This window comes from Oncorhynchus masou, chromosome 21, assembly GCF_036934945.1.
Source record: "Oncorhynchus masou masou isolate Uvic2021 chromosome 21, UVic_Omas_1.1, whole genome shotgun sequence".
Lineage (NCBI taxonomy): Eukaryota > Metazoa > Chordata > Actinopteri > Salmoniformes > Salmonidae > Oncorhynchus > Oncorhynchus masou.
In genome coordinates this window covers 13,542,203-13,565,960 of record NC_088232.1, presented here as the reverse complement: position 1 = coordinate 13,565,960, position 23,758 = coordinate 13,542,203, and the positions used below count along the sequence as shown (strand labels likewise).

General features: G+C 41.9%; 1 protein-coding gene across 1 annotated transcript; it reads left to right on the top strand.

The window, feature by feature from the left end:
* The first annotated feature begins 569 nt into the window (after positions 1-569).
* LOC135507337 (uncharacterized) lies at positions 570-3,470 on the top strand. Its single transcript, XM_064926896.1, has 11 exons — positions 570-631; positions 774-839; positions 932-976; positions 1,135-1,194; positions 1,516-1,758; positions 1,995-2,057; positions 2,370-2,495; positions 2,822-2,848; positions 2,954-3,037; positions 3,187-3,251; positions 3,389-3,470. The coding sequence occupies exons 2-10, from the start codon at positions 780-782 to the stop codon at positions 3,220-3,222; spliced, it is 744 nt and encodes a 247-aa protein (XP_064782968.1). The 5' UTR covers positions 570-631; positions 774-779; the 3' UTR covers positions 3,223-3,251; positions 3,389-3,470.
* The last annotated feature ends 20,288 nt before the right edge of the window (positions 3,471-23,758 follow it).

Sequence of the window (23,758 nt, the reverse complement as noted above, 5' to 3'; positions counted from 1 at the left end):
ACACATATCAACCCCACACCAGTACATAGACAAATCATCTGTCTGAAAACTCTTAACCACCTGCAGCAAACTATCTTTCAATGACACATTATCATCACAGTTCTCTATGAAAGGTTTACAAAAAAATGCAGATTCGTGGTCATAATAGGCATTGAGTTCAAGGGTCTTTTGGCTAATATAGGAAAAGTGAAGTATAATAGGAGATGATGTATATATTGTGAACATACTGTAGGGGCAGAACACCCATTGAAATAATGGGAGAAGAGTTGACTGTTATCCACCTAGTATGAGTCACATACTGTAGAGTCAACATATTAGACAACAACATGAGAAATGGAGTATGACACCCCTGATAGATAATGTCCAGCCATGAGATTCATTTTGACTTATGGTCAGTCCATAATGATACAGCTGCATATACCTGCACCGTAACTGTCTGAGTCTGAGATTGATGTCATCTCAAAGAGCCTATGCGTCATATTAACCATAGTCTGTGTGTGTCTGGGACATGACAGCTCAAATGGGAAGATAGAGATAGTTTAAAAGTAGGAGAGACACAGTAGGCTGCACGGAGATATAAAGAACACACAGGAAAAAAGGAAGACGGACTGAGCTGGCGTTCTCTGATAAGGTAACACTGTCATGGGCTATCACTTGCTTTTGTGTCAACAAAAACAGTTAAAAATAAGTTTGTATCACATACAATATGCTCAAGATGGTAACATGTATTGAAATGTCAGATATCAACAACATCTGTTCTGTCTTTTTTGTAGGATATCATGAAGCTGCAGACTGTAACTGTTTTGGTCTGCCTTTTTGGTGCTAGCCTTTCACTTCCTGTGAGTTTCACACGTTACTTGAATATTCTGTCATTTATAGCACTACACTTAAAAATGAATCATAACAATCTGTTTTTGTTGCTTTTTTAAAGCTATTACAACAGCAAATTGGAATCCTCGCAAGTAACAGCAATGAGGTACATTGAATTGCCCCATATGTTTTTGTTTGCAACTCTTGACATTGCATTTGTAGTTCATGATTTTTACCTTTTAAATTGATGTTTAGTAAAATACAATGCAATGTAGAGTAATGTTTGTTAGAAACATTTTCTGACTGCTCACCCATCCTTTACAGATCTTGCGATTCAATGGACTGACCCTGACAGGTGTAGGCTTTGGGCAAACACAAATGCAGGTACTGAACCAATCCAATCGAACTCAATCGAGATAGAAATCATTAGCCATGATAATGCTAAAGACATACTGTAGAACAAAAAGATTGATATCATTAGCCACATTTGTAGACAGCATAATAGTTCAAAATGGTCTCCAGTAATGTATTTCAGGAGCAGCTTCCATTCCCACTACACCTTGAACTACACTAATTTTCAGCTTTGGCACATCAGCTGAATTGTTCATTCAATTGCTCATCACCACTTGAACAACTTCGGTCAGCAAAGCTTTGACATGATCTTAGGTCAGAGACAGATTTTTTTACCCAACCTTGTTTGCTCAGGCGTCTCTGTTCATGCCCCAGTACGTGATCCAGCAGCAACCTGAACTGGCTCTCCCCCAGATGGTGAACTTTAACCCCCAGATGGGAGGCCCTTTCGGCCCCCAGAAGATGTTCCCTACACAGGGGAACCAGCTGCCCCCCCTGCTGTACACCAATGACCAACAGGAGCATCCCGGGGCCCCCCAGGACCCCAACAACCACAATATCCAAATTAACCTCCAGCAACCTCAAAACCCTGCACAGGTAGATCAGTCAGTTAGTCTATGTATGTTTATACACAAATTCATTGAAATACCAATGTATCGATGGATACCAATGACAAAAGGCTTCCCAGCTTTTACTAATGAATAGACATGTTTATTTCCTGAAGTCAGTTTGTCTATGTTTGTATACAAATTCTATGTAATTCAATGAAATACCATGTGTCAGGTAATTTCCAGTATTGATTGAAGTTGTATTTCTTTGATATTTTCCTGAAGGGGGTTCCCCAGTTTCCTCAGTACTACCCATCCTTTTCATTTCCCCAGCAACCAAGAATGCAGGTACAGTGGAGTTTTACTCTTTCGATGTGATTTGATCCTCAATGTGCATCTGGTATTCACTGTAAGAAATGATATATACTCTTTATTCATATGAAAGGATCACTTTACCCCCCATTTTGTGTCGAATTGTGTTAATTAGTCCACTGTTGATATGGTCCCCACAAAGTGTGTATGTCAAGTTTTCAAGATAAAGCACTTAAAAAGCTAAATGTGTGATCATGATGCGTTTTGAATAACATGATGCAAAACATATCATCATCACACCTTTTGATCTTTTACGACTCTTAACTTTCACAAGTGTATCTTCCCTAGGGCTACCCCTACTACACATCTTATGGTTACCCCAACTACCCCCAGCCTAACCAGAACAACCAGGTGAACGGGCAGAACCAGCAGAACTCGGAGAAGACCCCTCAGAAACCACAGCTCCCACTACAGGTGAGAAGTGGTCATTACATTGGTGTGCTCTCCCTTCCCCTGATACTGGCCTGCTACACTAGATGCATGACTTTTGCAGAGTGTGAGACGCTCCAATTAATTTCAATTATTCTACGCATAAGCGGCACGGTTCCAGGAGAATACAAAAGCTGACTGTGGCAGTTTGAAGTGTGGTGAAATATTCTCAAAAGAAAGGAAATTAGAGACAGTGAACCGATAGTATGTCGTCATTTCATGATTTTGGTTTAATTTTAAACTAACAATCATTTTATAGGCCAGACAGAGTATCTTAATTATTATTATTTTCCCTTTCAAAATTGCAACAGACTGCCCAACCTCAGGCACCAGGAAAGGTAAGTCATCTCTTATTACCGTGTTTGAATCATGTACGGACGGATAACATTAATGTGGCCTCTATGTGAGGGCTGCTGATGGAGACTGTATTTTTGTGTTGATAGACATGGCCTAAAAGATTCCAGACAGAGGCTGCCAACCCTCCACCAGATCACCGTGGAGACACAGTTGACCCTGGCATAGATGAGGTATGACCTCTACTTCTTATACTATAACTATAACAATACTAATATAATATATTATAGTATGTATACATTGTCTATATAGATTTTTAACATATGATATGAAACATATATTGTTCTTGTTATCATGTCATCATGCTAAACATTTTTTACAGGGTCGTCCCAACCTCTCATTCCTGTTTGAGCCATAGAATTGTATGTGGGGGCAAGGAAAATTGAGGTAGAGTAACATTAGGGCCATTTCCAGGTTTTTAATATGGGAAGGAGACATATTTTCAACTGAAAATCTGAAATGTATTCATATCAGGAATATACTGTACTTCCATTTAAGTGTTTCTTTTTTTGTTGAATTTTCAGGGATCGGCACATCAATATTTAAGATCTGTTTTCAGTTACAATATGATACATTTTCTATTGTCAAATAAATCCATTATCAAGCAAAATCCCAGTTGTCAATTGTACTTTGTATGCACACAAAAACAAGAGCTCTTAGTTTGCATGGTGGGCGTTTTAATGAATGATAGATTGCAATTGATTGAGAAGGTGTCCAATTACATCACAGAAGTAACCGCCACAAACACTTGCCATGTACTGTATAGATATAAAGAGGATCTAAAGAGGTCACACATAACTTGCCACTGGTGTGCTCTTGAGCCAAAAGGGGTCCCCTGAATAGACAGAAATATCATCCTGAAATGACCTCACTGCATACCCATACCAATGAGTAAAATCATATATTGTTAGCCTAAAACTAAGGCTTGTGTGGTCTCATGTGTTAGGAAATTGATTGCTATTTAGGGAAAACATTAGCAACTAAAAATCCATTGTTCATCTTTAAAGTGTAATGTACTCCAGAAAGATATGTAAATTTGTCATCTCAATCCAATCAACGAATCCAATCCAGATGCAAGCCTTGGTCTTCTTCTCCCTGTAAACAAGGAGAAATGCTTGAAGCCAAAGTGCTTGACAAGTCAGGATAGCTTCACCTTCCACACCTTGTATCCGCCATATTATTTTCCTTCCCCCTTCCAAGTCTCTGTCTCCTCAGCCTGCAGATATATCAGTCATAACATGTTCAAGTAGGAAATATATTAGTGTACTGTAAGAATACAGATACAACACATCATATTAGGAAGAATATAGCAATGTTATTAGTAATTTCTTACCTCCATTAATGATGGGAGCTTTGGGTATAGGTTGAAAGATTAAAATAATGCATGTTTCAGATGGTATTGTGAGTGACGTTTGATTGAAAAATAAGCAATATTGTTACATTTGACAATATTTATTAATGACGACTCTAAAGCTGAAAGGAAAAATTCAAATCTGAATAAGATACTTACAGGTGTTGTTATCACATATTCAAATTAGATTTTTGTCTGCAGGGAAAATAACAGATAAACATTTAAACATTTGTAAATGTAATTATAAAAACCCTCACAAAATATTTTCTGTTAACATTGTGATATTCTGATCATGTTAAAACATACATGTTTACATACGGTAGCTGATGGGTTGTAGATGAGCTTCAGGTAAGGCTGGAATTGAGACAAATAACAAACATTTTTGTTATTAGTCTAATTTTAAAATCAACTTGTTCTCTGTTTGTTCAGCATTGTAAATATATAACAAATATTTTCACCTCTCAAGGATCCGCCCCTTTTTCAAAATGTTGGCATAAAATTACATACCCAAATCCAAATCCTGAAGCAAGCATATGCTGCATATTCTTGGTAACATTTGAAAGGAAACACTTTGCAGTTTTTGGAAATGTGAAAGGAATGTAGAAGAATAAACACAGTAGATCTGGTAAAAGATAATACAAAGAAAAAAACAACTGTTCTTTTGCATTTTTCTTGTACCATCATCTTTGAAATGCAAGAGAAGGGCCATAATGTATATTATTCCAGCCCAGGTACAATTTCAATTATGGCCACTAGATGGGAGCAGTGTATGTGCAAAGTTTTAAACTGATCAAATGAACCATTGCATTTCTGTCAAAATGTTGTATCAAGACTGCCCATATGTACCTAATTTGTTTATTTATAACTCTTCATGTTCAAAATTGTGCACTCTCCTCAAACAATATCATGGTATTCTTTCATTGTAATAGCTACTGCAAATTGGACAGTGCAGTTAGATTAACAAGAATTGAAGCTTTCTGCCAATATCAGATAAGTCTATGTCCTGGGAAATTTTCTTGTTACTTACAACCTCATGCTAATCGCATTAGCCTACGTTAGCACAACCATCCTGTGGACGGGACAACAATCCAGAAGAAGTTTTAAAGGTTCATTAGACACTTACCTGGAAACCAGATGAGTATGTGTATCCAAACTATCAAAAGTAGGGACACATGAAAAATATTGACTGCTTTTCAAGTTCTTTCAAGAAATTCACACTTAACCAAAATGTAGTAGAATTTGATTTAAAATGTCTGTCCCAGACATGCTGTTTTCAACTCTCTAGAAACAGCAGGAGCAGTAGAGATATGAAAAGCCAACTGAAATGTACTCCTGCTCATATAAGTGTACTTAAATTGTATTATGTACACTGAACCAAAAATATGAACGCAACATGCAACAATTTCAAAGATTTTAGGCCGTATCCTATTGATTTCACATGGGAATACAGATATGCATCTGTTGGTCACAGATCCAGCGCATTCGGAAAGTATTCAGACACCTTGACTTTTCCACATTTAGTTACATTACAGCTGAATTTTTTTTAAATAGTCCCCCCCCCCTCACCAATCTACACAAAATATCCCATAATGACAAAACAAAAACAGGTTTTTAGACATTTTGGCAAATGTTTAAAAATAAAAATCAGATTTACATAGGTATTCAGACCCTTTACCCAGTACTTTATTGAAGCACCTTTGTCAGCGATTACAGCCTTGAGTCTTCTTGGATATAATGCTACAAGGGCAGCAGCGTAGCCTAGTTGTTAGAGCGTTGGACGAGTAACTGAAAGGTTGCAAGAGCGAATCCCTGAGCTGACAAGGTAAAATCTGTCGTTTTGCCCCTGAACAAGGCAGTTCACCCACTGTTCCTAGGCCGTCATTGAAAATAAGAGTTTGTTCTTAACTAACATGCCTAGCTAAATAAAGGTAAAATTAAAATAAATTAACAACCTTGGCACACCTGTATTTGTGGAGCTTCTCCCATTCTTCTCTACAGATCCTCTCAAGCTCTGTCAGGTTGGATGGGCAGCGTCGCTGCACAGCTATTTTCAGATCTCTCCAGAGATGTTCGATCGGATTCAGAGTCAAGGACATTCAGAGACTTGTCCCAAAGCAAATCCTGTGTTGTCTTCGCTGTGTGCTTAGGGTCGTTGTCCTGTTGGAAGGTGAACCTTCACCCCATTCTGAGGTCCTGAGGATCTCTCTGTAATTTGCTCCGTTCATCTTTCCCTTGATCCTAACTAGTCTCTCAGTCTCTGCTGCTGAAAAACATCTGCCACTACAATGCTGCCACCACCATGCTTCACCGGAGGGATGGTGCCAGGTTTCCTTCAGACGTGACGCTTGGCAGTTAACCCACTGTTCCTAGGCCGTCATTGAAAATAAGAATTTGTTCTTAACTGACTTGCCTAGTTAAATAAAGGTAAAATAATATAAAAATTCAGTCCAAAGAGTTCAATCTTGGATTCGCAAGACCAGATAATCTTGTTTCTCATGCCCGAGAGTCCTTTAGATGCCTTTTGGCAATCTCCATGTGGGCTGTCATGTGCCTTTTACTGAGGAGTGGCATCCATCTGGCCTCTCTACCATAAAGGCCTGATTGGTGGAATGCTGCAGAGATGGTTGTCCTTATGGAAGTTTCTCCCATCTCCACAGAGGAACTCTAGAGCTCTATCAGAGTGACCATCGGGATCTTGGTCACCTCCCTTCTCTCCTGGTTGCTCAGTTTGGCCGGCCAGCCAGCTCTAGGAAAAGTATTTGGGGTTCCAAACTTCTTCCACTTAAGAATGACGGAGGCCACTGTGTTCTTGGGGGCCTTCAATCCTGCAGACATTTTTTGGTACCCTTGCTCGGAGTTCTACAGACAATTCATGCAACCTCATGGCTTGGTTTTTGCTCTGACATGCACTGTCAATGTGGAACCTTATATAGACAGGTGTGTGCCTTTCCAAATCATGTCAAATCAATTTAATTTGTCTCATGCAGCGCAACACATCTCCATTTCCTAGTTACACATGGTCTGCGGTTGTGAGGCTGCACCTGTGTAATTTTTTATTTTTTATTTATTTAACCTTTATTTAACCAGGCAAGCTAGTTGAGAATAAGTTCTCATTTGCAACTGAGACCTGGCCAAGAGAAAGCATAGCAGTTCGACACATACAGCAACACAGTTACACATGGAATGAACAAAACATACAGTCAATAATACAGTAGGAAAAAAAAAGAAAAAAGTCTATATACAGTGAGTGCAAATAAGGTCAAATAAGGGAGTTAAGGCAATAAATAGGTCATGGTGGCGAAGTATTTAAAATATGGCAATTAAACATTGGAATGGTAGATGTGAAAAAGATGGATGTGTAAGTAGAGATACTGTGGTGCAAAAGGAGGAAAATAAATAAATACAGTATAGCTTAGAAAATGCCGCCCTCGTCAAACTACCGGTCGAGGCAGCTGGCTATTCCTGCCCAATGTGTGGGCCGGACGTGGGGCCTAATCATATAATTATATTTAGAATCACTATTAATTAAATAGCATATCTAGTCATAAAGATTAGGCTTTTTTTTAAATATTGCATTTTTTTGAGGCATAAATGCAACCAACAGGTCATGATGTTTTCATCTGACTGTCAAACACAGGAGGCTGCTGAGTGGAGAACGGCTCCGAATAATGGCTGGAACAGAGCAATAGGAATGGCATCAAACACCTGGAAACCATGTGTTTGATGTATTTACCATTCCACTAATTCTACCCCAGTCATTACCATGAGCCTGTTCTCCCCAATTATGCTGCCACCTCCTGTGTTGTCAAACAATCACATCAAAGGGCTCCTTTACTAGGCTACCTTCAACATATTTCCAGACTCCAAACAGCTGTACCTCCTTACTTCCACCCCTGAATATATATGCATCATTCGACATTTAGCCAAAGAGAGGATAAAAAAAGAGAAGGGTAGTGTGTGTGAGAGAGAAAGGGGTGGGGCTTGAGAGAAAATGATTAACACATGACTTAAATCTGAGGATTAGCATCTTGTTTTGTCCGTTGATGTTTCTCAATATATTTAGTGATTGTGAACAATACTTGTGAACAATTTTTCAAATCAAATCCTATTTGTCACATGCGCCGACTACAACAGGTGTAGACCGCAGTGAAATGCTCTACTTACAAGCCCTTAACCAACAATGCAGATGTAAGAAAAATAAGTGTAAGGTAAACAATAGATAAGTCATAAAGAAAAAGAAAAATACAAAATAATTACAGAGCAGCAGTAAAATAACAGTAGCGAGGCTATTGTAGTGGTCTTTATATGTACCACAGAAGAACCAAGAAATGAAGAGCAACACCATGGCTGTCTTTTTGGGCTTTTATGTAGATCTGCAATAATATTATGAAAAGACAGGATAGGAACACATCAGTTTCCAATGCATCATCTGACAAGTTGTTCTTGTTCTCTCAGGGTTTTCTCGGACTCCCACAATTACATTCATACATAAAGCCATAATGTATAGAATAAAATAATAAACAATCTTTAATACAAATAATGTATAAAAGTAATTCTTAGACAATAGAACCATACCTGCAATAATATTATTTTAAAGACAGTGTCACGACTTCCGCCGAGGTTGGCTCTCCTGCCTGTTCAGGCGGTGCTCGGCGGTCGTCGTCACCGTCCTACTAGCCACTACCGATCCCTTTTCGTGTATCTGTTGGTTTTGTCTGATTGGTTTCACCTGTGTGTTGTTTAGTTAATTAGTGTCTGTATATGTAGTAGGTTGTCCCGCCCTTGTTTTGTGCGGGATTGTTATTTGTGTATTTATGTCAGTCGGTGTATCTTGTGTTGTTATTCTCCGGTCTGTCTTTATCCTGTGTTGGATTGTTCACCCTGTGTGTGTTGGGTTGACCGTGTTTCTTGTTTGCCGGAGAATAAACTGTCATATCACTCTCTGCGCCTGATTCCACCCACCTTGTTAAGACGTGACAGAATCCCGCACCACCATGGAATCAGCAGGAGCAGCCGCGTCTCCTCTCCCATCGATGGAAGAGAGGGTCCTCCATCATACCAGCGTGCTTCACCGGATTGGTTCTGCCATGGACCAAATGATGGAGAGAATGGATCGATGGGAGAGGAGTGGCCTCCCCACCTCATCTCTAGCACCCCCTTCTCCAGAACCTCCTGTTTCTGCGACCACATCTGGCTCCGGGGCTCTTCGGCTGACACTCCCAAGGGAGTATGACGGATCGGCGGCTGGGTTCCAGGGTTTCCTCCTTCAACTGTCCTGCTCCCTCTGGAGAGGAGAGCATGTGCGCCCTCGTCTCCTGCTTGACTGGGCGAGCCCTCGAGTGGGCCAACGCAGTATGGAATGGTCCGGACTCGGCGAAGGATAATTACCCAGAGTTCACCCGCCGATTCCGAGCTGTTTTTGACCATCCACCCGAGGGTCGGGCGGCGGGTGAACGGCTGTTCCACCTGCGTCAAGGAGACGAGGAGCGTACAGGAATTTGCCTTAGAGTTCAGGACTTTGGCAGCAGGAGCAGGATGGAACGACAGGGCCTTGATTGATCATTTCAGATGTAGTCTCAGGGAGGACGTCCGCAGGGAGCTGGCATGTCGGGACACCACATTCACACTGGATGAACTTATCGATCTGCCTATCCGTCTCGACAACCTGCTGGCTGCTCACGGGCGTTCGGATCAGGTCCTGTCGTTTCCAATCCCCAGCCCCCTGCCCCTATCCCTATGGAATTAGGAGGTACGGCTTCGAGGGGGACCGGAGGAGGAGTGTCCTCCTGCACCAGTTGTGGTCGACGAGGGCACACGTCCGACCGGTGCTGGAGGAACTCGTCTAGGTGTCGGGAGGACAGGCGGAGCACTGCTCGATCACCCCAGGTGAGTAAGCACCAAACTCATTCAGAGCTTCCTGTCGGTCATGTGTATGTATTGACTTCTTTCCCTGGGTTTTTTCCCTCTCTACAGCATAAGGCGCTAGTCGATTCAGGCGCAGCTGGGAATTTTATGGATCGTGGGCTTGCGTTAAGGCTAGGGATTCCCCTGGTGTCGTTAGATCGACCTTTCCCCGTGCACTCCTTAGATAGCCGACCATTAGGGTCAGGAGTAATTAGGGAGGCTACGGTGCCGCTGGACATGGTAACGCAGGGTGATCATAAGGAGCAGATTTGTCTGTTCCTTATAGATTCACCTGCGTTTCCAGTGGTGATGGGGGTTCCCTGGTTAGCTCAACACAATCCGGTGATTTCCTGGCAACAGGGGGCTCTTAAGGGGTGGTCAGAGGAGTGTTCAGGTAGGTGTATAGGAGTTGCCGTTGGTGCGACTACGGTGGAGAGCACAGACCAAGTTTCCACCGTGCGCATTCCCTCTGAATATGCCGATTTGGCTATCGCCTTCAGTAAAGGGAAGGCGACCCAATTACCACCTCATCGTCGAGAGGACTGCGCGATAAACCTTCTGGAGAACGCTGCACTTCCTAGGAGTCACGTGTATCCATTGTCCCAGGAGGAGACAGTTGCGATGGAAACATATGTTTCTGAATCGCTGGGACAGGGGTACATTCAGCCCTCCGTATCACCCGTCTCCTCGAGCTTCTTTTTTGTGAAGAAGAAGGATGGAGGTCTGCGTCCGTGCATTGATTGTAGAGGTCTAAATTCCATCACAGTGGGGTTTAGTTACCCACTACCTCTCATCGCTACGGCCATGGAATCATTTCACGGGGCGCACTTCTTCACAAAACTGGACCTGAGGAGCGTGTATAATCTGGTACGTATCCAGGGAGGAGATGAGTGGAAAACCGCATTTAGTACTACTTCTGGTCATTATGAGTACTGCGTCATGCCATACGGGTTGAAGAATGCTCCAGCCGTTTTCCAATCCTTCGTAGATGAGATTCTCCGAGACCTGCTCGGGCAGGGAGTGGTAGTGTACATCGATGTCATCTTGATCTATTCTGCCACACGCGCGGAGCATGTGTCTCTGGTGCGTAAGGTACTTGGGCGACTACTGGAGCATGACCTTTATTGCAAGGCGGAGAAATGTGAGTTTTTCAAACAGTCCGTTTCCTTCCTGGGGTATCGTATTTCCACCTCCGGGATGGTGATGGAGTATGATCGCGCTACAGCCGTGCGTAATTGGCCGACTCCGACCACGGTGAAAGAAGTGCAGCGGTTTTTAGGGTTTGCCAATTACTACCGGAGGTTTTTCGGGGTTTTGGTCAGGTCCCTGCTCCCATCACTTCACTGCAGAAGGGAGGACCGGTGCGCTTGCGCTGGTCTGCAGAGGCGGGCAGAGCTTTCAGTCGTCTGAAGGAGCTGTTCACCAATGCGCCCGTGTTGGCGCATCCGGACCCCTCTTTAGCGTTCATAGTGGAGGTGGATGCGTCCGAGGCTGGGGTTGGAGCCGTGCTGTCCCAACGCTCGGGCGTGCAATCCAAGCTCCGCCCGTGTGCTTTCTTTTCGAGCAAGCTCAGCCCAGCGGAGCGAAACTATGATGTGGGGGACCGGGAGTTGTTAGCTGTAGTCAAGGCTCTGAAGGTGTGGAGACATTGGCTTGAGGGGGCTAAATACCCTTTTCTCATCTGGACTGACCATCGTAATCTCGAGTACGTCCGGGCAGCGAAGAGACTAAATCCACGTCAGGCTAGATGGGCCATGTTTTTTACCAGGTTCCAGTTTACCCTCACATATCGGCCAGGCTCCCAAAACACCAAAGCCGACGCATTGTGTCGCCTCTATGATACCGAGGAACGGTCAGTTGAGCCAACTCCCATCATTCCACCGTCATGTCTCGTGGCAAAGCTGGTATGGGAGGTGGACGCTGAGATAGAGAGGGCCTCACGGTCAGAGCCGGCTCCTCCTAACTGTCCAGTGGGGACTCAGTACGTGCCGAGGGTGGTCCGGGACAAGCTGATTCGGTGGGCTCATACTCTTCCCTCCTCGGGTCATCCTGGTATCGAGAGGACAGTGCGGAGTCTGAGAGGGAGATACTGGTGGCCCACACTGGCTAAAGACGTGAGATTTTATGTCTCCTCCTGTTCAGTGTGTGCTCAGAGCAAGGCTCCTCGGCACCTGCCTAGAGAGAAATTACAACCGCTCCCCGTTCCACAGCGGCCGTGGACACACTTATCGGTGGACTTTCTTACCGACCTTCCCCCGTCCCAGGGAAGTACTACAATCCTGGTCGTTGTGGATCGGTTTTCTAAGTCCTGTCGTCTCATTCCGTTGCCCGGTCTCCCTACGGCCCTGCAGACTGCTGAGGCTTTGTTTACCCATGTCTTCCGGCACTATGGGGTGCCTGAGGACATTGTCTCTGATCGGGGTCCCCAATTCACATCCAGAGTGTAGAGGGCGTTTATGGAGAGACTGGGGGTCTCGGTTAGCTTAACCTCAGGTTTTCACCCCGAGAGTAATGGGCAGGTGGAGCGCGTAAACCAGGATGTGGGCAGGTTTCTGCGGTCCTATTGCCGGGACCGGCCTGGTGAGTGGGCAAGGTATGTTCCATGGGCCGAACTAGCCCAGAACTCCTTACGCCACTCCTCTACTAACTTGTCTCCTTTTGAGTGTGTGTTAGGTTAACAGCCGGTCCTGGCTCCATGGCATCAGAGTCAGACCGAGGCTCCTGCAGTGGAGGAATGGGTACAGCGCTCCAAGGACACCTGGAAAGCCGTTCAGGACTCATTACGGTTAGCGGGAGAACGGCAGAAGAGGAGCGCTGACCAGCACTGCAGTGAGGCCCCTGTGTTTGCACCGGGGGACAGGGTCTGGCTGTCGACCCGAAACCTGTCCCTCCGCTTGCCCTGTCGGAAGCTGGGGCCGCAGTGTGTGGGGCCGTTCAAAGTCCTGAGGAGAATAAATGAGGTGTGTTACAGGTTACAACTTCCTAGGTATTACCGTATTAACCCCTCGTTTCATGTGTCTCTCCTCACGCCGGTGGTGGCTGGTCCCCTGCAAGAAGGTGACGTGCCTGAGGTCCCTCCGCCCCCTCTGGACATCGAGGGGTCCCCGGCGTACACAGTTCGAGGCATTCTGGATTCGAGACGCCGGGTGGGCGGCCTACAGTACCTCGTGGACTGGGAGGGGTACGGTCCAGAGGAGAGATGCTGGGTTCCGGTGGGGGACATTTTGGACCCTTCTCTCCTGATAGATTTCCACCGCCTCCACCCGGATCGCCCAGCACCTCATCCTTCGGGTCGTCCTCGAGGACGGTGGAGGCGCGCTGCGGGAGCCGCGCGTCAGGGAGGGGGGTACTGTCACGACTTTCGCCGAGGTTGGCTCTCCTGCCTGTTCAGGCGGTGCTCGGCGGTCGTCATCACCGTCCTACTAGCCACTACCGATCCCTTTTCGTGTATCTGTTGGTTTTGTCTGATTGGTTTCACCTGTGTGTTGTTTAGTTAATTAGTGTCTGTATATGTAGTAGGTTGTCCCGCCCTTGTTTTGTGCGGGATTGTTATTTGTGTATTTATGTCAGTCGGAGTATTTTGTGTTGTTATTCTCCGGTCTGTCTTCATCCTGTGTTGGATTGTTCACCCTGTGTGTGTTGGGTTGACCGTGTTTCTCGTTCGCCGGAGAATAAACTGTCATATCACTATCTGCGCCTGATTCCACCCACCTTGTTAAGACGTGACAGACAGGACAGGAATACATCAGTCTCCAATGCATCATCTGACAAGTTGTTCTATAAAGGAGCATGAAAACACATATCCCGTCTCACATGTCCAATACATTGCTAGGTGTTTTTTTTAACCTTTATTTAACTAGGCAAGTCAGTTTAAGAACAAATTCTTATTTTCAATGATGGCCTAGGAACAGTGGGTTAACTGCCTGTTCAGGGGCAGAACGACAGATTTGTACCTTGTCAGCTCGGGGATTTTGAACTTGCAACCTTTCGGTTAACTAGTCCAACACTCTAACCACTAGGCTACCCTGCCGCCGCCTTTCAGTGTTGACAGTATTAAAATAAAACAACTCATGTACAAAAATACTGTAATAGAAATAAGCTACAACGTGAAATTGCATTTATGCCATTCAGACCTTCGAGGGCTAAAACTACATCTCCCATAATGCAACGCTAGCCTAAATCAGCAGCTCAATTTACCATCTGCATCACAGAAGGACATGCAATCTAGCAACAGCAATACTTTTAGCACTCTGTAAAACTATATCAATAACAAAGATAAAACTCTGAAAGTTACATGTTTTGATAGTCTCACACTCCCTTATAACAATACCTATAGCATTAACATTGGGATGCTTTATTTCTATAACGTCATGGACTTCTAATCTGCGACACACACCTTTCTCTCAGTGTTTTGAGGAGAACGGGAGCTACGGGTAGTACCAAGATGTTAGTAGGTGATGTAAGCACATGTCATGAAATAAAAACCAAAGATGTTAATATCATCCAGCTACTGGAGCTGCCTACATAACATCAACAGGCAGTACTAGTAGTGCATCAATTGAAAATAGAAACCAAAAGTGAAGTTCCTGGTGATCATAGCGATCGGACTCCCTTCTGTCTGAACTTGGAATATTCCTTTTCGCGGGTTTGGGCCACACCCAAAACCAGGATATTATTTTCTGCGTTGTGTACTATTCTATTAATTTAAAGTTCGATGGAATAACCATTTTAACTTTCCTACACTATATACAGGGGGTACGGGTATAGAGTCAATGTGCAGGGGCACAGGTTAGTCAAGGTAATTGAGGTAATATGTACATGTAGGTAGAGTTAAAGAAACAATGCATAGATAATAACCAGAGAGTAGCAGAAGCGTAAAAGACAAGGTTTGGGGGGGAGGCAATGTACCGCTTGCTGTGCGGTAGCAGAGAGAAGAGTCTATGACTAGGGTGGCTGGTCTTTGACAATTTTTAGGGCCTTTCCTCTGACACCGCCTGCAGCTCTACCCTTTTGCTCAGTGTGGTTGTTGCATGTAATCCAATGGTTTCTGGTTGGTGTACTGTATGTACGTACGGTCAATGTGGGGACTACGTCATCGTATAAAGGTGAAATAAAAAATAAAATAAAGCATCTTATTTACGAAGCCAGTGACTGATGTGGTGTACTCCTCAATGCCATCGGAAGAATCACGGAACATATTCCAGTCAGTACTAGCAAAACAGTCCTGTAGCTTAGCATCTGCATCATCTGACCACTTCTTTATTGACCGAGTCACTGGTGCTTCATGCTTTAGTTTTTGATTGTAAGCAACAGGCCGATAGAATTATGGTCAGATTTGCCCAATGGAGGGCGAGGGAGAGCTGTGTACGCGTGTGTGGAGTAAAGGTGGTCTAGAGTTTTTTTCCCTCTGGTTGCACATTAAGGTGCTGGTAGAAATGAGGTAAAACGGATTTAAGTTTCCCTGCATTAAAGTCCCCGGGCCACTAGGTGCACCGCCTCTGGATGATCATTTTCTTGTTTGCTTATGGCCTTATACAGCTCAAATTAAATGGTCAAACATTAAAATCATTCAATGGTTGAAATCAATGAAAGCTTTGACATAATATAGAATAATGTTACTCCACTGCTTATTTTACTGGGTTGCTTATGATGAGCAAGTTAAGTAAGTCACTGGGTTATAATTACTGTCCCTGGACACAGTACAATACATATTCATAACAGGACAAGGAAAATATTGCAACAAGGGAATATTAAAAACATATTTCTGTTTCAGTCTGTACATGGACACTTGAAGTGTTGCAAGTGTCCCATGTGACTATTGCCGTAATCGCTCAAAGAAGACACAGACTCACAGTTGGTGTCTTCATCAAGTTAACCCTCATCCTGCACTTGTTCTTGAAGGAGGTGCATGGTTTATACTGAAAGTATGATTGTTCTACTTTCAGGAGATTTACTCTCAAAGTTACCAGCAGGTTGTTGAAGAAACATAGAGACAAATAAAATATAGATTTAAAGAAAAAGAAAATCAAAGAGTCCAACATGTCTGTTCCACCACAGGTCAGTGGTAGTCTAACTATGCAGCTGATACTATACTTGAGCACTAAATCAAAACATTGTGTGATGAATAGGAATAGAAGGAATTTCAATTTCAAGCCATAAAGGTTAATACCTTTAACCACATTGTGTCCCTCATGGATTGAAATTGAAATTCCTTCAATTCCTATTCATCACACAGTAATGCAATGATTTAGTAATGTATCGATGTCACGCCCTGGCGATAGAGATGCTCTTATTCTCTATTTTGGTTAGGCCAGGGTGTGACTAAGGCATTCTATGTTCATTGTCTATGTTTTGGATTTCTTTGTTGATTGGCCGGTGTGGTTCTCAACCAGAGGTAGCTGTCTATCGTTGTCTCTGATTGAGAACCATCCTTAGATAGCGTTTTCCCACTGGATTGTTGTGGGTAGTTGCTTTCTGTTTTTGTGTCTGCACCAGACAGAACTGTTTCGTTTGTTCTCTTTGTTGTTTTGCATTTGCGTGTTCAGTTTCAAATAGATAATATGAACATGTACCACGCTGCACCTTGGTCCTCACCTTCTTCCACCAACAGCCGTTGCAATTGATGTATTGATTCACCTGTTGTGTGTGTTTATTAATTCAGAGCCAATTATAATGGATTAAGCATGTTATGCCAGAGTAATAATATTGAGACAGTAATATTGGGAAACCATTTGTGTGACAATCCAGACACAGTATTACCCCTCAACAAAAGGCCAATATTGATTAATGAGTCTGATAAGTAGATAATCATTGTTTTCATTGCTAATCGACATATTTATGTAGAGGTTGCCATGGGACAAACGACATCTGAAATGAGGCAAGAGTGGAACACAACAATTAATAATGAAGACATGCCTATTCTATTGCTAATGGAATTTCCCCAAAGTGCCTGTTTCGAGGAGTCAAGGTCAATTCAACCTGTCTAGGGCACTGCATCTCAGTGCATCAGGCATCACAGACACGCTGGTTTGAATCCAGGCTGTATCACAACCAGCTGTGATTGGGAGTCCCATAGGGCAGTGAACAACTGGCCCAGTGTCGTCCGGGTTTGGACGGTGTAGGCTGTCATACAGTTTGTGCTTTCACCTTATGATAGCTATGTGGGACAACCACACATTACTGTCATAGTATGTACATTTTTCCTTAATAAAGTAGCTATGCGCAAAGTCAGAGTTAGCAAGGGGGAAAAAAGTTAAGTGGGAGTGTTAGTTCACGAAAGGCTTTTTTTTAATGTCAAACTGAAATGATTTATGAAAATATAAAGAATACAGTATATAAAAACATACATGAAAAGTATATGGTTTTTTGTTAACAAGACAATGAAATAAAGACAATGAATTTATGAATACGTTTAAAAATATATATATTTATAGGTCTGGAAGTCTGCTTTCATAATGAAATGAAATTTGCTGTACTTGCCAAAATGCTGTGCCTGAAACTGTAAGTGCAAAATTAACTCGTCAAAATATCCAGTATATTTTTGTAATTTCAAAGTACATAAACATTTTGTTCAGAACCATTTCAGTGGTATGATAAATTTAAGTAATTACAAATGTGAGTTTCAACCTGAATAATTAATTGATACATTGACATCAATGCTGCTGAGTTTGATGCAAGTTGTTAAGGTGTTACCAACCAATCAAACCCTTTTTACAGCACTCTGGCCATCACTATCACGGAAGCTTTAAAACATTTTTTATTTCACCTTTATTTAACCAGGTAGGCAAGTTGAGAACAAGTTCTCATTTACAATTGCGACCTGGCCAAGATAAAGCAAAGCAGTTCGACACATACAACGACACAGAGTTACACATGGAGTAAAACAAACATACAGTCAATAATACAGTATAAACAAGTCTATATACGATGTGAGCAAATGAGGTGAGATAAGGGAGGTAAAGGCAAAAAAAGGCCATGGTGGCAAAGTAAATACAATATTGCAAGTAAAACACTGGAATGGTAGATTTGCAAGTGGAAGAATGTGCAAAGTAGAAATAAAAATAATGGGGTGCAAAGGAGCAAAATAAATAAATAAATAAATTAAATACAGTAGGGAAAGAGGTAGTTGTTTGGGATAAATTATAGGTGGGATATGTACAGGTGCAGTAATCTGAGAGCTGCTCTGACAGTTTGGTGATTAAAGCTAGTGAGGGAGATAAGTGTTTCCAGTTTCAAAGACTTTTGTAGTTCGTTCCAGTCATTGGCAGCAGAGAACTGGAAGGAGAGGCGGCCAAAGAAAGAATTGGTTTTGGAGGTGACCAGAGAGATATAGCTGCTGGAGCGCGTGCTACAGGTGGGTGATGCTATGGTGACCAGCGAGCTGAGATAAGGGGGGACTTTACCAAGCAGGGTCTTGTAGATGACATGGAGCTTCTCTGACGGTGATAAGGTAAGGATTTTCATTTCTTCAACAAAAATATTTGGAGTATACCCTGTCTGTTGTGGGGGTTTTTGTGAGCAAATGTGTATTCTTTTCTACATGGTTATATAGTAACTCTGTTTTGTGTTTTTGTTAGAGGTTCTATCTTGCCCCGATCCCAACATTTCACTTGTATCGACGAGGCAAGTCCCACTCTAATTCCCTCTCTGGCCCTTCTTCCCTGGGTTACTGCCCCACCTGGCCCCTGCTCCTCTCCCAGCACCAAGACAACCACTGCCCCCGCCACCACAAGTAACAGAGGAGATAACGGATAAAGAGGACGCATCTCACAGGACCAATATCAACCCTATGGATCTTCTTTTGGAATATATGTTTTATACTAAACTCACAAGAGTACACGTTATGGCTGCTGCGAATTTTCGAAACTTTTTGTTAAAAATCGCGCAACATTTCAACATCCTGCTACTCATGCCAGGAATATAGTATATGCATATGATTAGTATGTGTGCATAGAAAACACTCTGAAGTTTCTAGAACTGGTTCAATGGTGTCTGTGACTATAACAGAACGAGTTCTGTGGTCAAAATCGCAAGAAAACCTGATCACAAAATCGACAAAGAAAAAATCCATCCGCCAGTCTCGGTATTGTCTATCGCTTCCCATAATTGATGGGACTGGGCTTGCAGTTCCTACAGCTTCCACACGATGTCACCAGTGTTGTGATTTCCAGGGAACTTTATCCTTGGTCAGATTAGTGAATGGCACTTCCTGTCTTCGGGTCCGCAGCTGGAAAAAATGGAGGTGACAAAATGGACTTTGTTTTCCAAACTTGTAGCTATTGAATACAGGTCGCTCCGTGATCAATTTGATTGTTTATTAACGTTTACTAATACCTAAAGTTGGATTACAGAAGTAGGTTGAAGTGTTTTGTCAAAGTTTATAGGCAACTTTATGAATTTTAAAAAATGACGTCGCGTTGGGAAACGTGACTTTTTTCCTGGATTTCACGTTATTCATAAATGGACATTTTGGGATATATGGACCGATTTAATCGCAAAAAACACCCAATTGTGATGTTTATGGGACATATAGGAGTGCCAACAAAGAAGCTCGTCAAAGGTAATGAATGTTTTATATTTTATTTCTGCGTTTTGGTTGGCGCCGGCGCCGGCTACGCTAATTTCTTTGTTTACGTCCCCTTCGTGTGTTTCTGGGGGCTGCATGCTATCAGATAATAGCTTCTCATGCTTTCGCCAAAAAGCATTTTACAAATCTGACATGTTGGCTAGATTCACAACGAGTGTGGCTTTAATTGAGTACCTTGCATGTGAGTTTTAATGAAAGTTTGAGTTGTATCGAGTACAATTAGTTGGCGCTCTGGAATTTTCGCTGATTTGGTTCCTGTACAGGTACAGCAGCTGTAAAAGGATAACAACATATTATACTTTATTCAACAACAATTCTGGGTAAAATTGCATAGCTTTTTGTTTCAAGTTTTTGATAATGTTCATGTTTGATTATTTAATATAATTCAGCTGTATTAATCTTACTTTATTATTCGTGCATTTCTATATATTTGCTATTTTGTTAACGGTTCTACATTTTCTCTGGTTCATCTTATTCTGTTTGTGTGGATTCATGTTGAAGATCTGCTTTTCTTAAAAGGTACTGATATTAATATGTACTGATAAGTATATTTTCATACACTTGTCATGACTCTCCTGTGAGGAACCCGAAGAATCAGTTTACAGTGGGACAGCTCTACAGTGGCTTCTCTCTCCCGCAGAGGGGGGGAGGGATGGAGTTGGCCAGTTTTATGATGGTCATAAATACCTTGCATAAACTCTGCCTTTGGGCTCTGCAGGATTGAGGAGAAAGAACCCTTTTGTTACAAGGACATTCCTCCTGCCAAAACTACAACATCCAAAAGTGGATAATGACACAATATTCCTAACACAAATAATGTGGGAAACGGTTGGTGTGGCTTGAAACAATAGCCATGTCAAATAAGTTGTTGTTTGTGATACCATTAAGGACGTTATAACCAAATAACGGTAACTCTACAAATGTATACGTCCCAGTTATCAGATTTACATCTAAATGTTGTGGAATGTATATAATTAAATGTGAAACTATTTGTGAGAAGATGAAATGTGATTTTAGCCTTCTAAATGAGAGAATTGCTTTTCATGTAAAGTTTTACCCAGTCAGTAACCACTCCCACGTGAGCACAGACCTTGTGGTAACGTGATGGAACTGCCCTCTAAGGCGAGGGCATTAAAGGACCGCAAATGAAATTTACATTAGACCAGAGATCGTGAGGACCATCCGCACGTTGGAATGGTTGGAATCTATACAGACCAGTATACGGACGGTAAGCCGGATGTGTAAAATTGTTAGACTCTACCAGACCAGTGTGACCGACAGTGTGAGCTGAAAGGTACAAAATGTTTAGAAACACTGAAACTTTCAACAGAGAAGAAGAACATCTCTACCAGACCAGACAGCGTGAAGCGATGGCTACACTGCTGAGAAATGGTTTAAAACTAAAGACCAGCCAAAGTATAGTGTGAGCTGTATATGGTAAAAGGGTTTGAAACTACAATACCAGAAAATGGTAAGACCCTCAGAAACTCTCTCTCTCTCGAAGAAGAAGAAGAAGACAACACAGGAACACGTTCTAAAAGACACTCTGAAACCAAAGTACTAATATTACAAAGGACATGGTGACCTCTGGTTTTCAACCAGAGACTTACACAGCCAGAGAAAGGGCGAGACAAAAAAGACATACAAGCGTAAAAATGCTGCTGCATTTCTGAATCCGAATGAGCGGTTATTAGGGTGCTAAATATCCATATTCACAATGAGCGTATTATTCAACTGTATGTACAATAGTTGAATTCCTTGTCTCTTCTTTTCTCACTCTTTCATTCCCACCCTCTTTCATTGTGTAACCAGAAGTCATATTGGGTTAGTCCATTAGGGACTTTTCATTGCATTATGTTAATATTCAATACTATACTGTGTGTGAGTGTGTATGTATGTATTTCTGTGTGATTGTTTCATTAGTTAGTAAATAAATATTTAAGCCAATTTGTGTAAGCTGATACATCATGGATACTAGCATTTGTGCAGATTTAGAGGATATTAACGATGCTCAGAATAAGACTGAAATAGGAGCAAATGATTGATGGATGACGGATGGTATTTTGAGATATTTGGATAATTTTGAGTTAATTCGGGAAATGGTAGCTCGTTAAATAACCTTTTCCCGTGGTGCCCCAGATTACTACTTACTTAATTGTTATATGATTAATTTAATTACGTAGTAATTGAACATGGTATGTAATCATTCGATGAATAGTTGTAACGGGTTTCTTCTACCTCCTTCTCTGACGAAGAGGTGGAATAAGGATTGGACCAAAATGCAGCGTGGTTCGTTCGATACATCTTTAATGATGAAAAAACACGAACAATACAAAACAACGAATGTCGAAAACCGAAACAGCCCTGACTGGTGCAACAAACCCATGGTAGGAACTAGGTAGGCCAGACTTTCATGCTTATTAAAAAACACTGGTTTAAAAAACAAAATGTGACAAAAATCAGGCACATGATGACTAGGAGGTTAAAAATAGACAGATGTCGGATTTGATCAGTTTCGTCGCAGTGATAAAATAATCCTGCAGCTGGATACATTTGGCATGTTTGTACATTGCCCTACAGTAGTAGAACATATATTCTGTCTGGTGCTTTAGCATTTGAGCAAGTGAGAGAGAAAGAGGGTTTTCAGTGAATTTATGTAAATCACATGTCTCATTTCAATTTCCTGCGGGGCAGGAACATTCTCAGCGACAACAGCGTGATAAAAGACAAAAAAACTGGTTCCTATATCAGGATACATTTAACAAGCCTAAATCATTTGTCATTGTCTTAAAAGGAGGGGTTATCAACACAATTAGGGGTCATCAACATTTAACAATCAGTTATTATTTAGCATAACCATATATAAGGGCATAACAGTTGTGCAGATATTGAATTTTAACATATAATGTGATTTGACTTTATCTTCACATTTGTTCCCCTCTTATGGATACTTCCCCATGTTCTCAGCACCACAAGGGAATCAGCTGGTAAGAGGACCATGATAATGATAATTAGACACTGTGTGGTACAATACATATAAATACAGTATGTGACAGTTTGAAAGTCAAACTCAATAAAAATCGTCTATCACCTGGTTTTCATCCAAAACCACATTTAATTAAGGTCAAATATGTAGCAAGCCCTCAAGGGGTTTGTCTTCAACTCAGTTCTATAGGATGGGGATTTTTCCACTTGAGATCTACTGTCAGAATATTTAGCAAACAGAAACCATCTGTGTTTGTCCTTGACTTGACTCATGGCAGACATTTGATTTGTTGGGGAAACTTCAACTCAATCTAATCATTATTTGAGTTATGACTCCAGAAGGCTACACTGCAGAGTGATGGTAATAATAATGATTTATTGTAGATGTTTGACACACTATCAATAGAATACAGGATTTTGGTGCCTGCCTTTGTACAACATACAGTTCATGTAAGGACATGGAGTATTGTTTAGATCTCTCTTAATCTCTTTCTGAAGGCTAGTATTAAAAATCCTTAAGTATTGTGTACAGTTCTCCCAATATGAATACCCATGGTTTTTCCAAGCAGAAGTCCAACATGTTCTAAATTTTCCACAAATCCTGGCAAAGGCTTTCACAGTAAACCCAGTGGCACCAGTCACTCCACAACCACAATCAATGCAACCAACACAGGTAACAGTCTGACCAACAGCAGCAGCAGCAACAGCAATAGCAGGTAGATACAAATAAATGACAATCAAGTCTAAACAAACCTATTTTATGCAAAATAGCAATATGTTTGTGTCTTTTTTATGAAAAGGTGTAGTTTGGCTTCATTTTGTGTTTTATAAAATCTAACGCACATGTTCAGAAATACTCTGTAAAGAAAAATGTGTATTGTCCACAGAGTCCCAAATTCTTCTAAATTCTTCGACAACTAATGGTAAAGATTCAGTAAGACAATTTGAATTATTTTCACAGAATTCAATGTATTGCTTTTATTGTACAACTGGTATTTGTCTCATTACACTGTGTGACAATTCTGTTCTAGAATGCTCCATTTGGAGTTCTGAACTCTGAAGATCAAA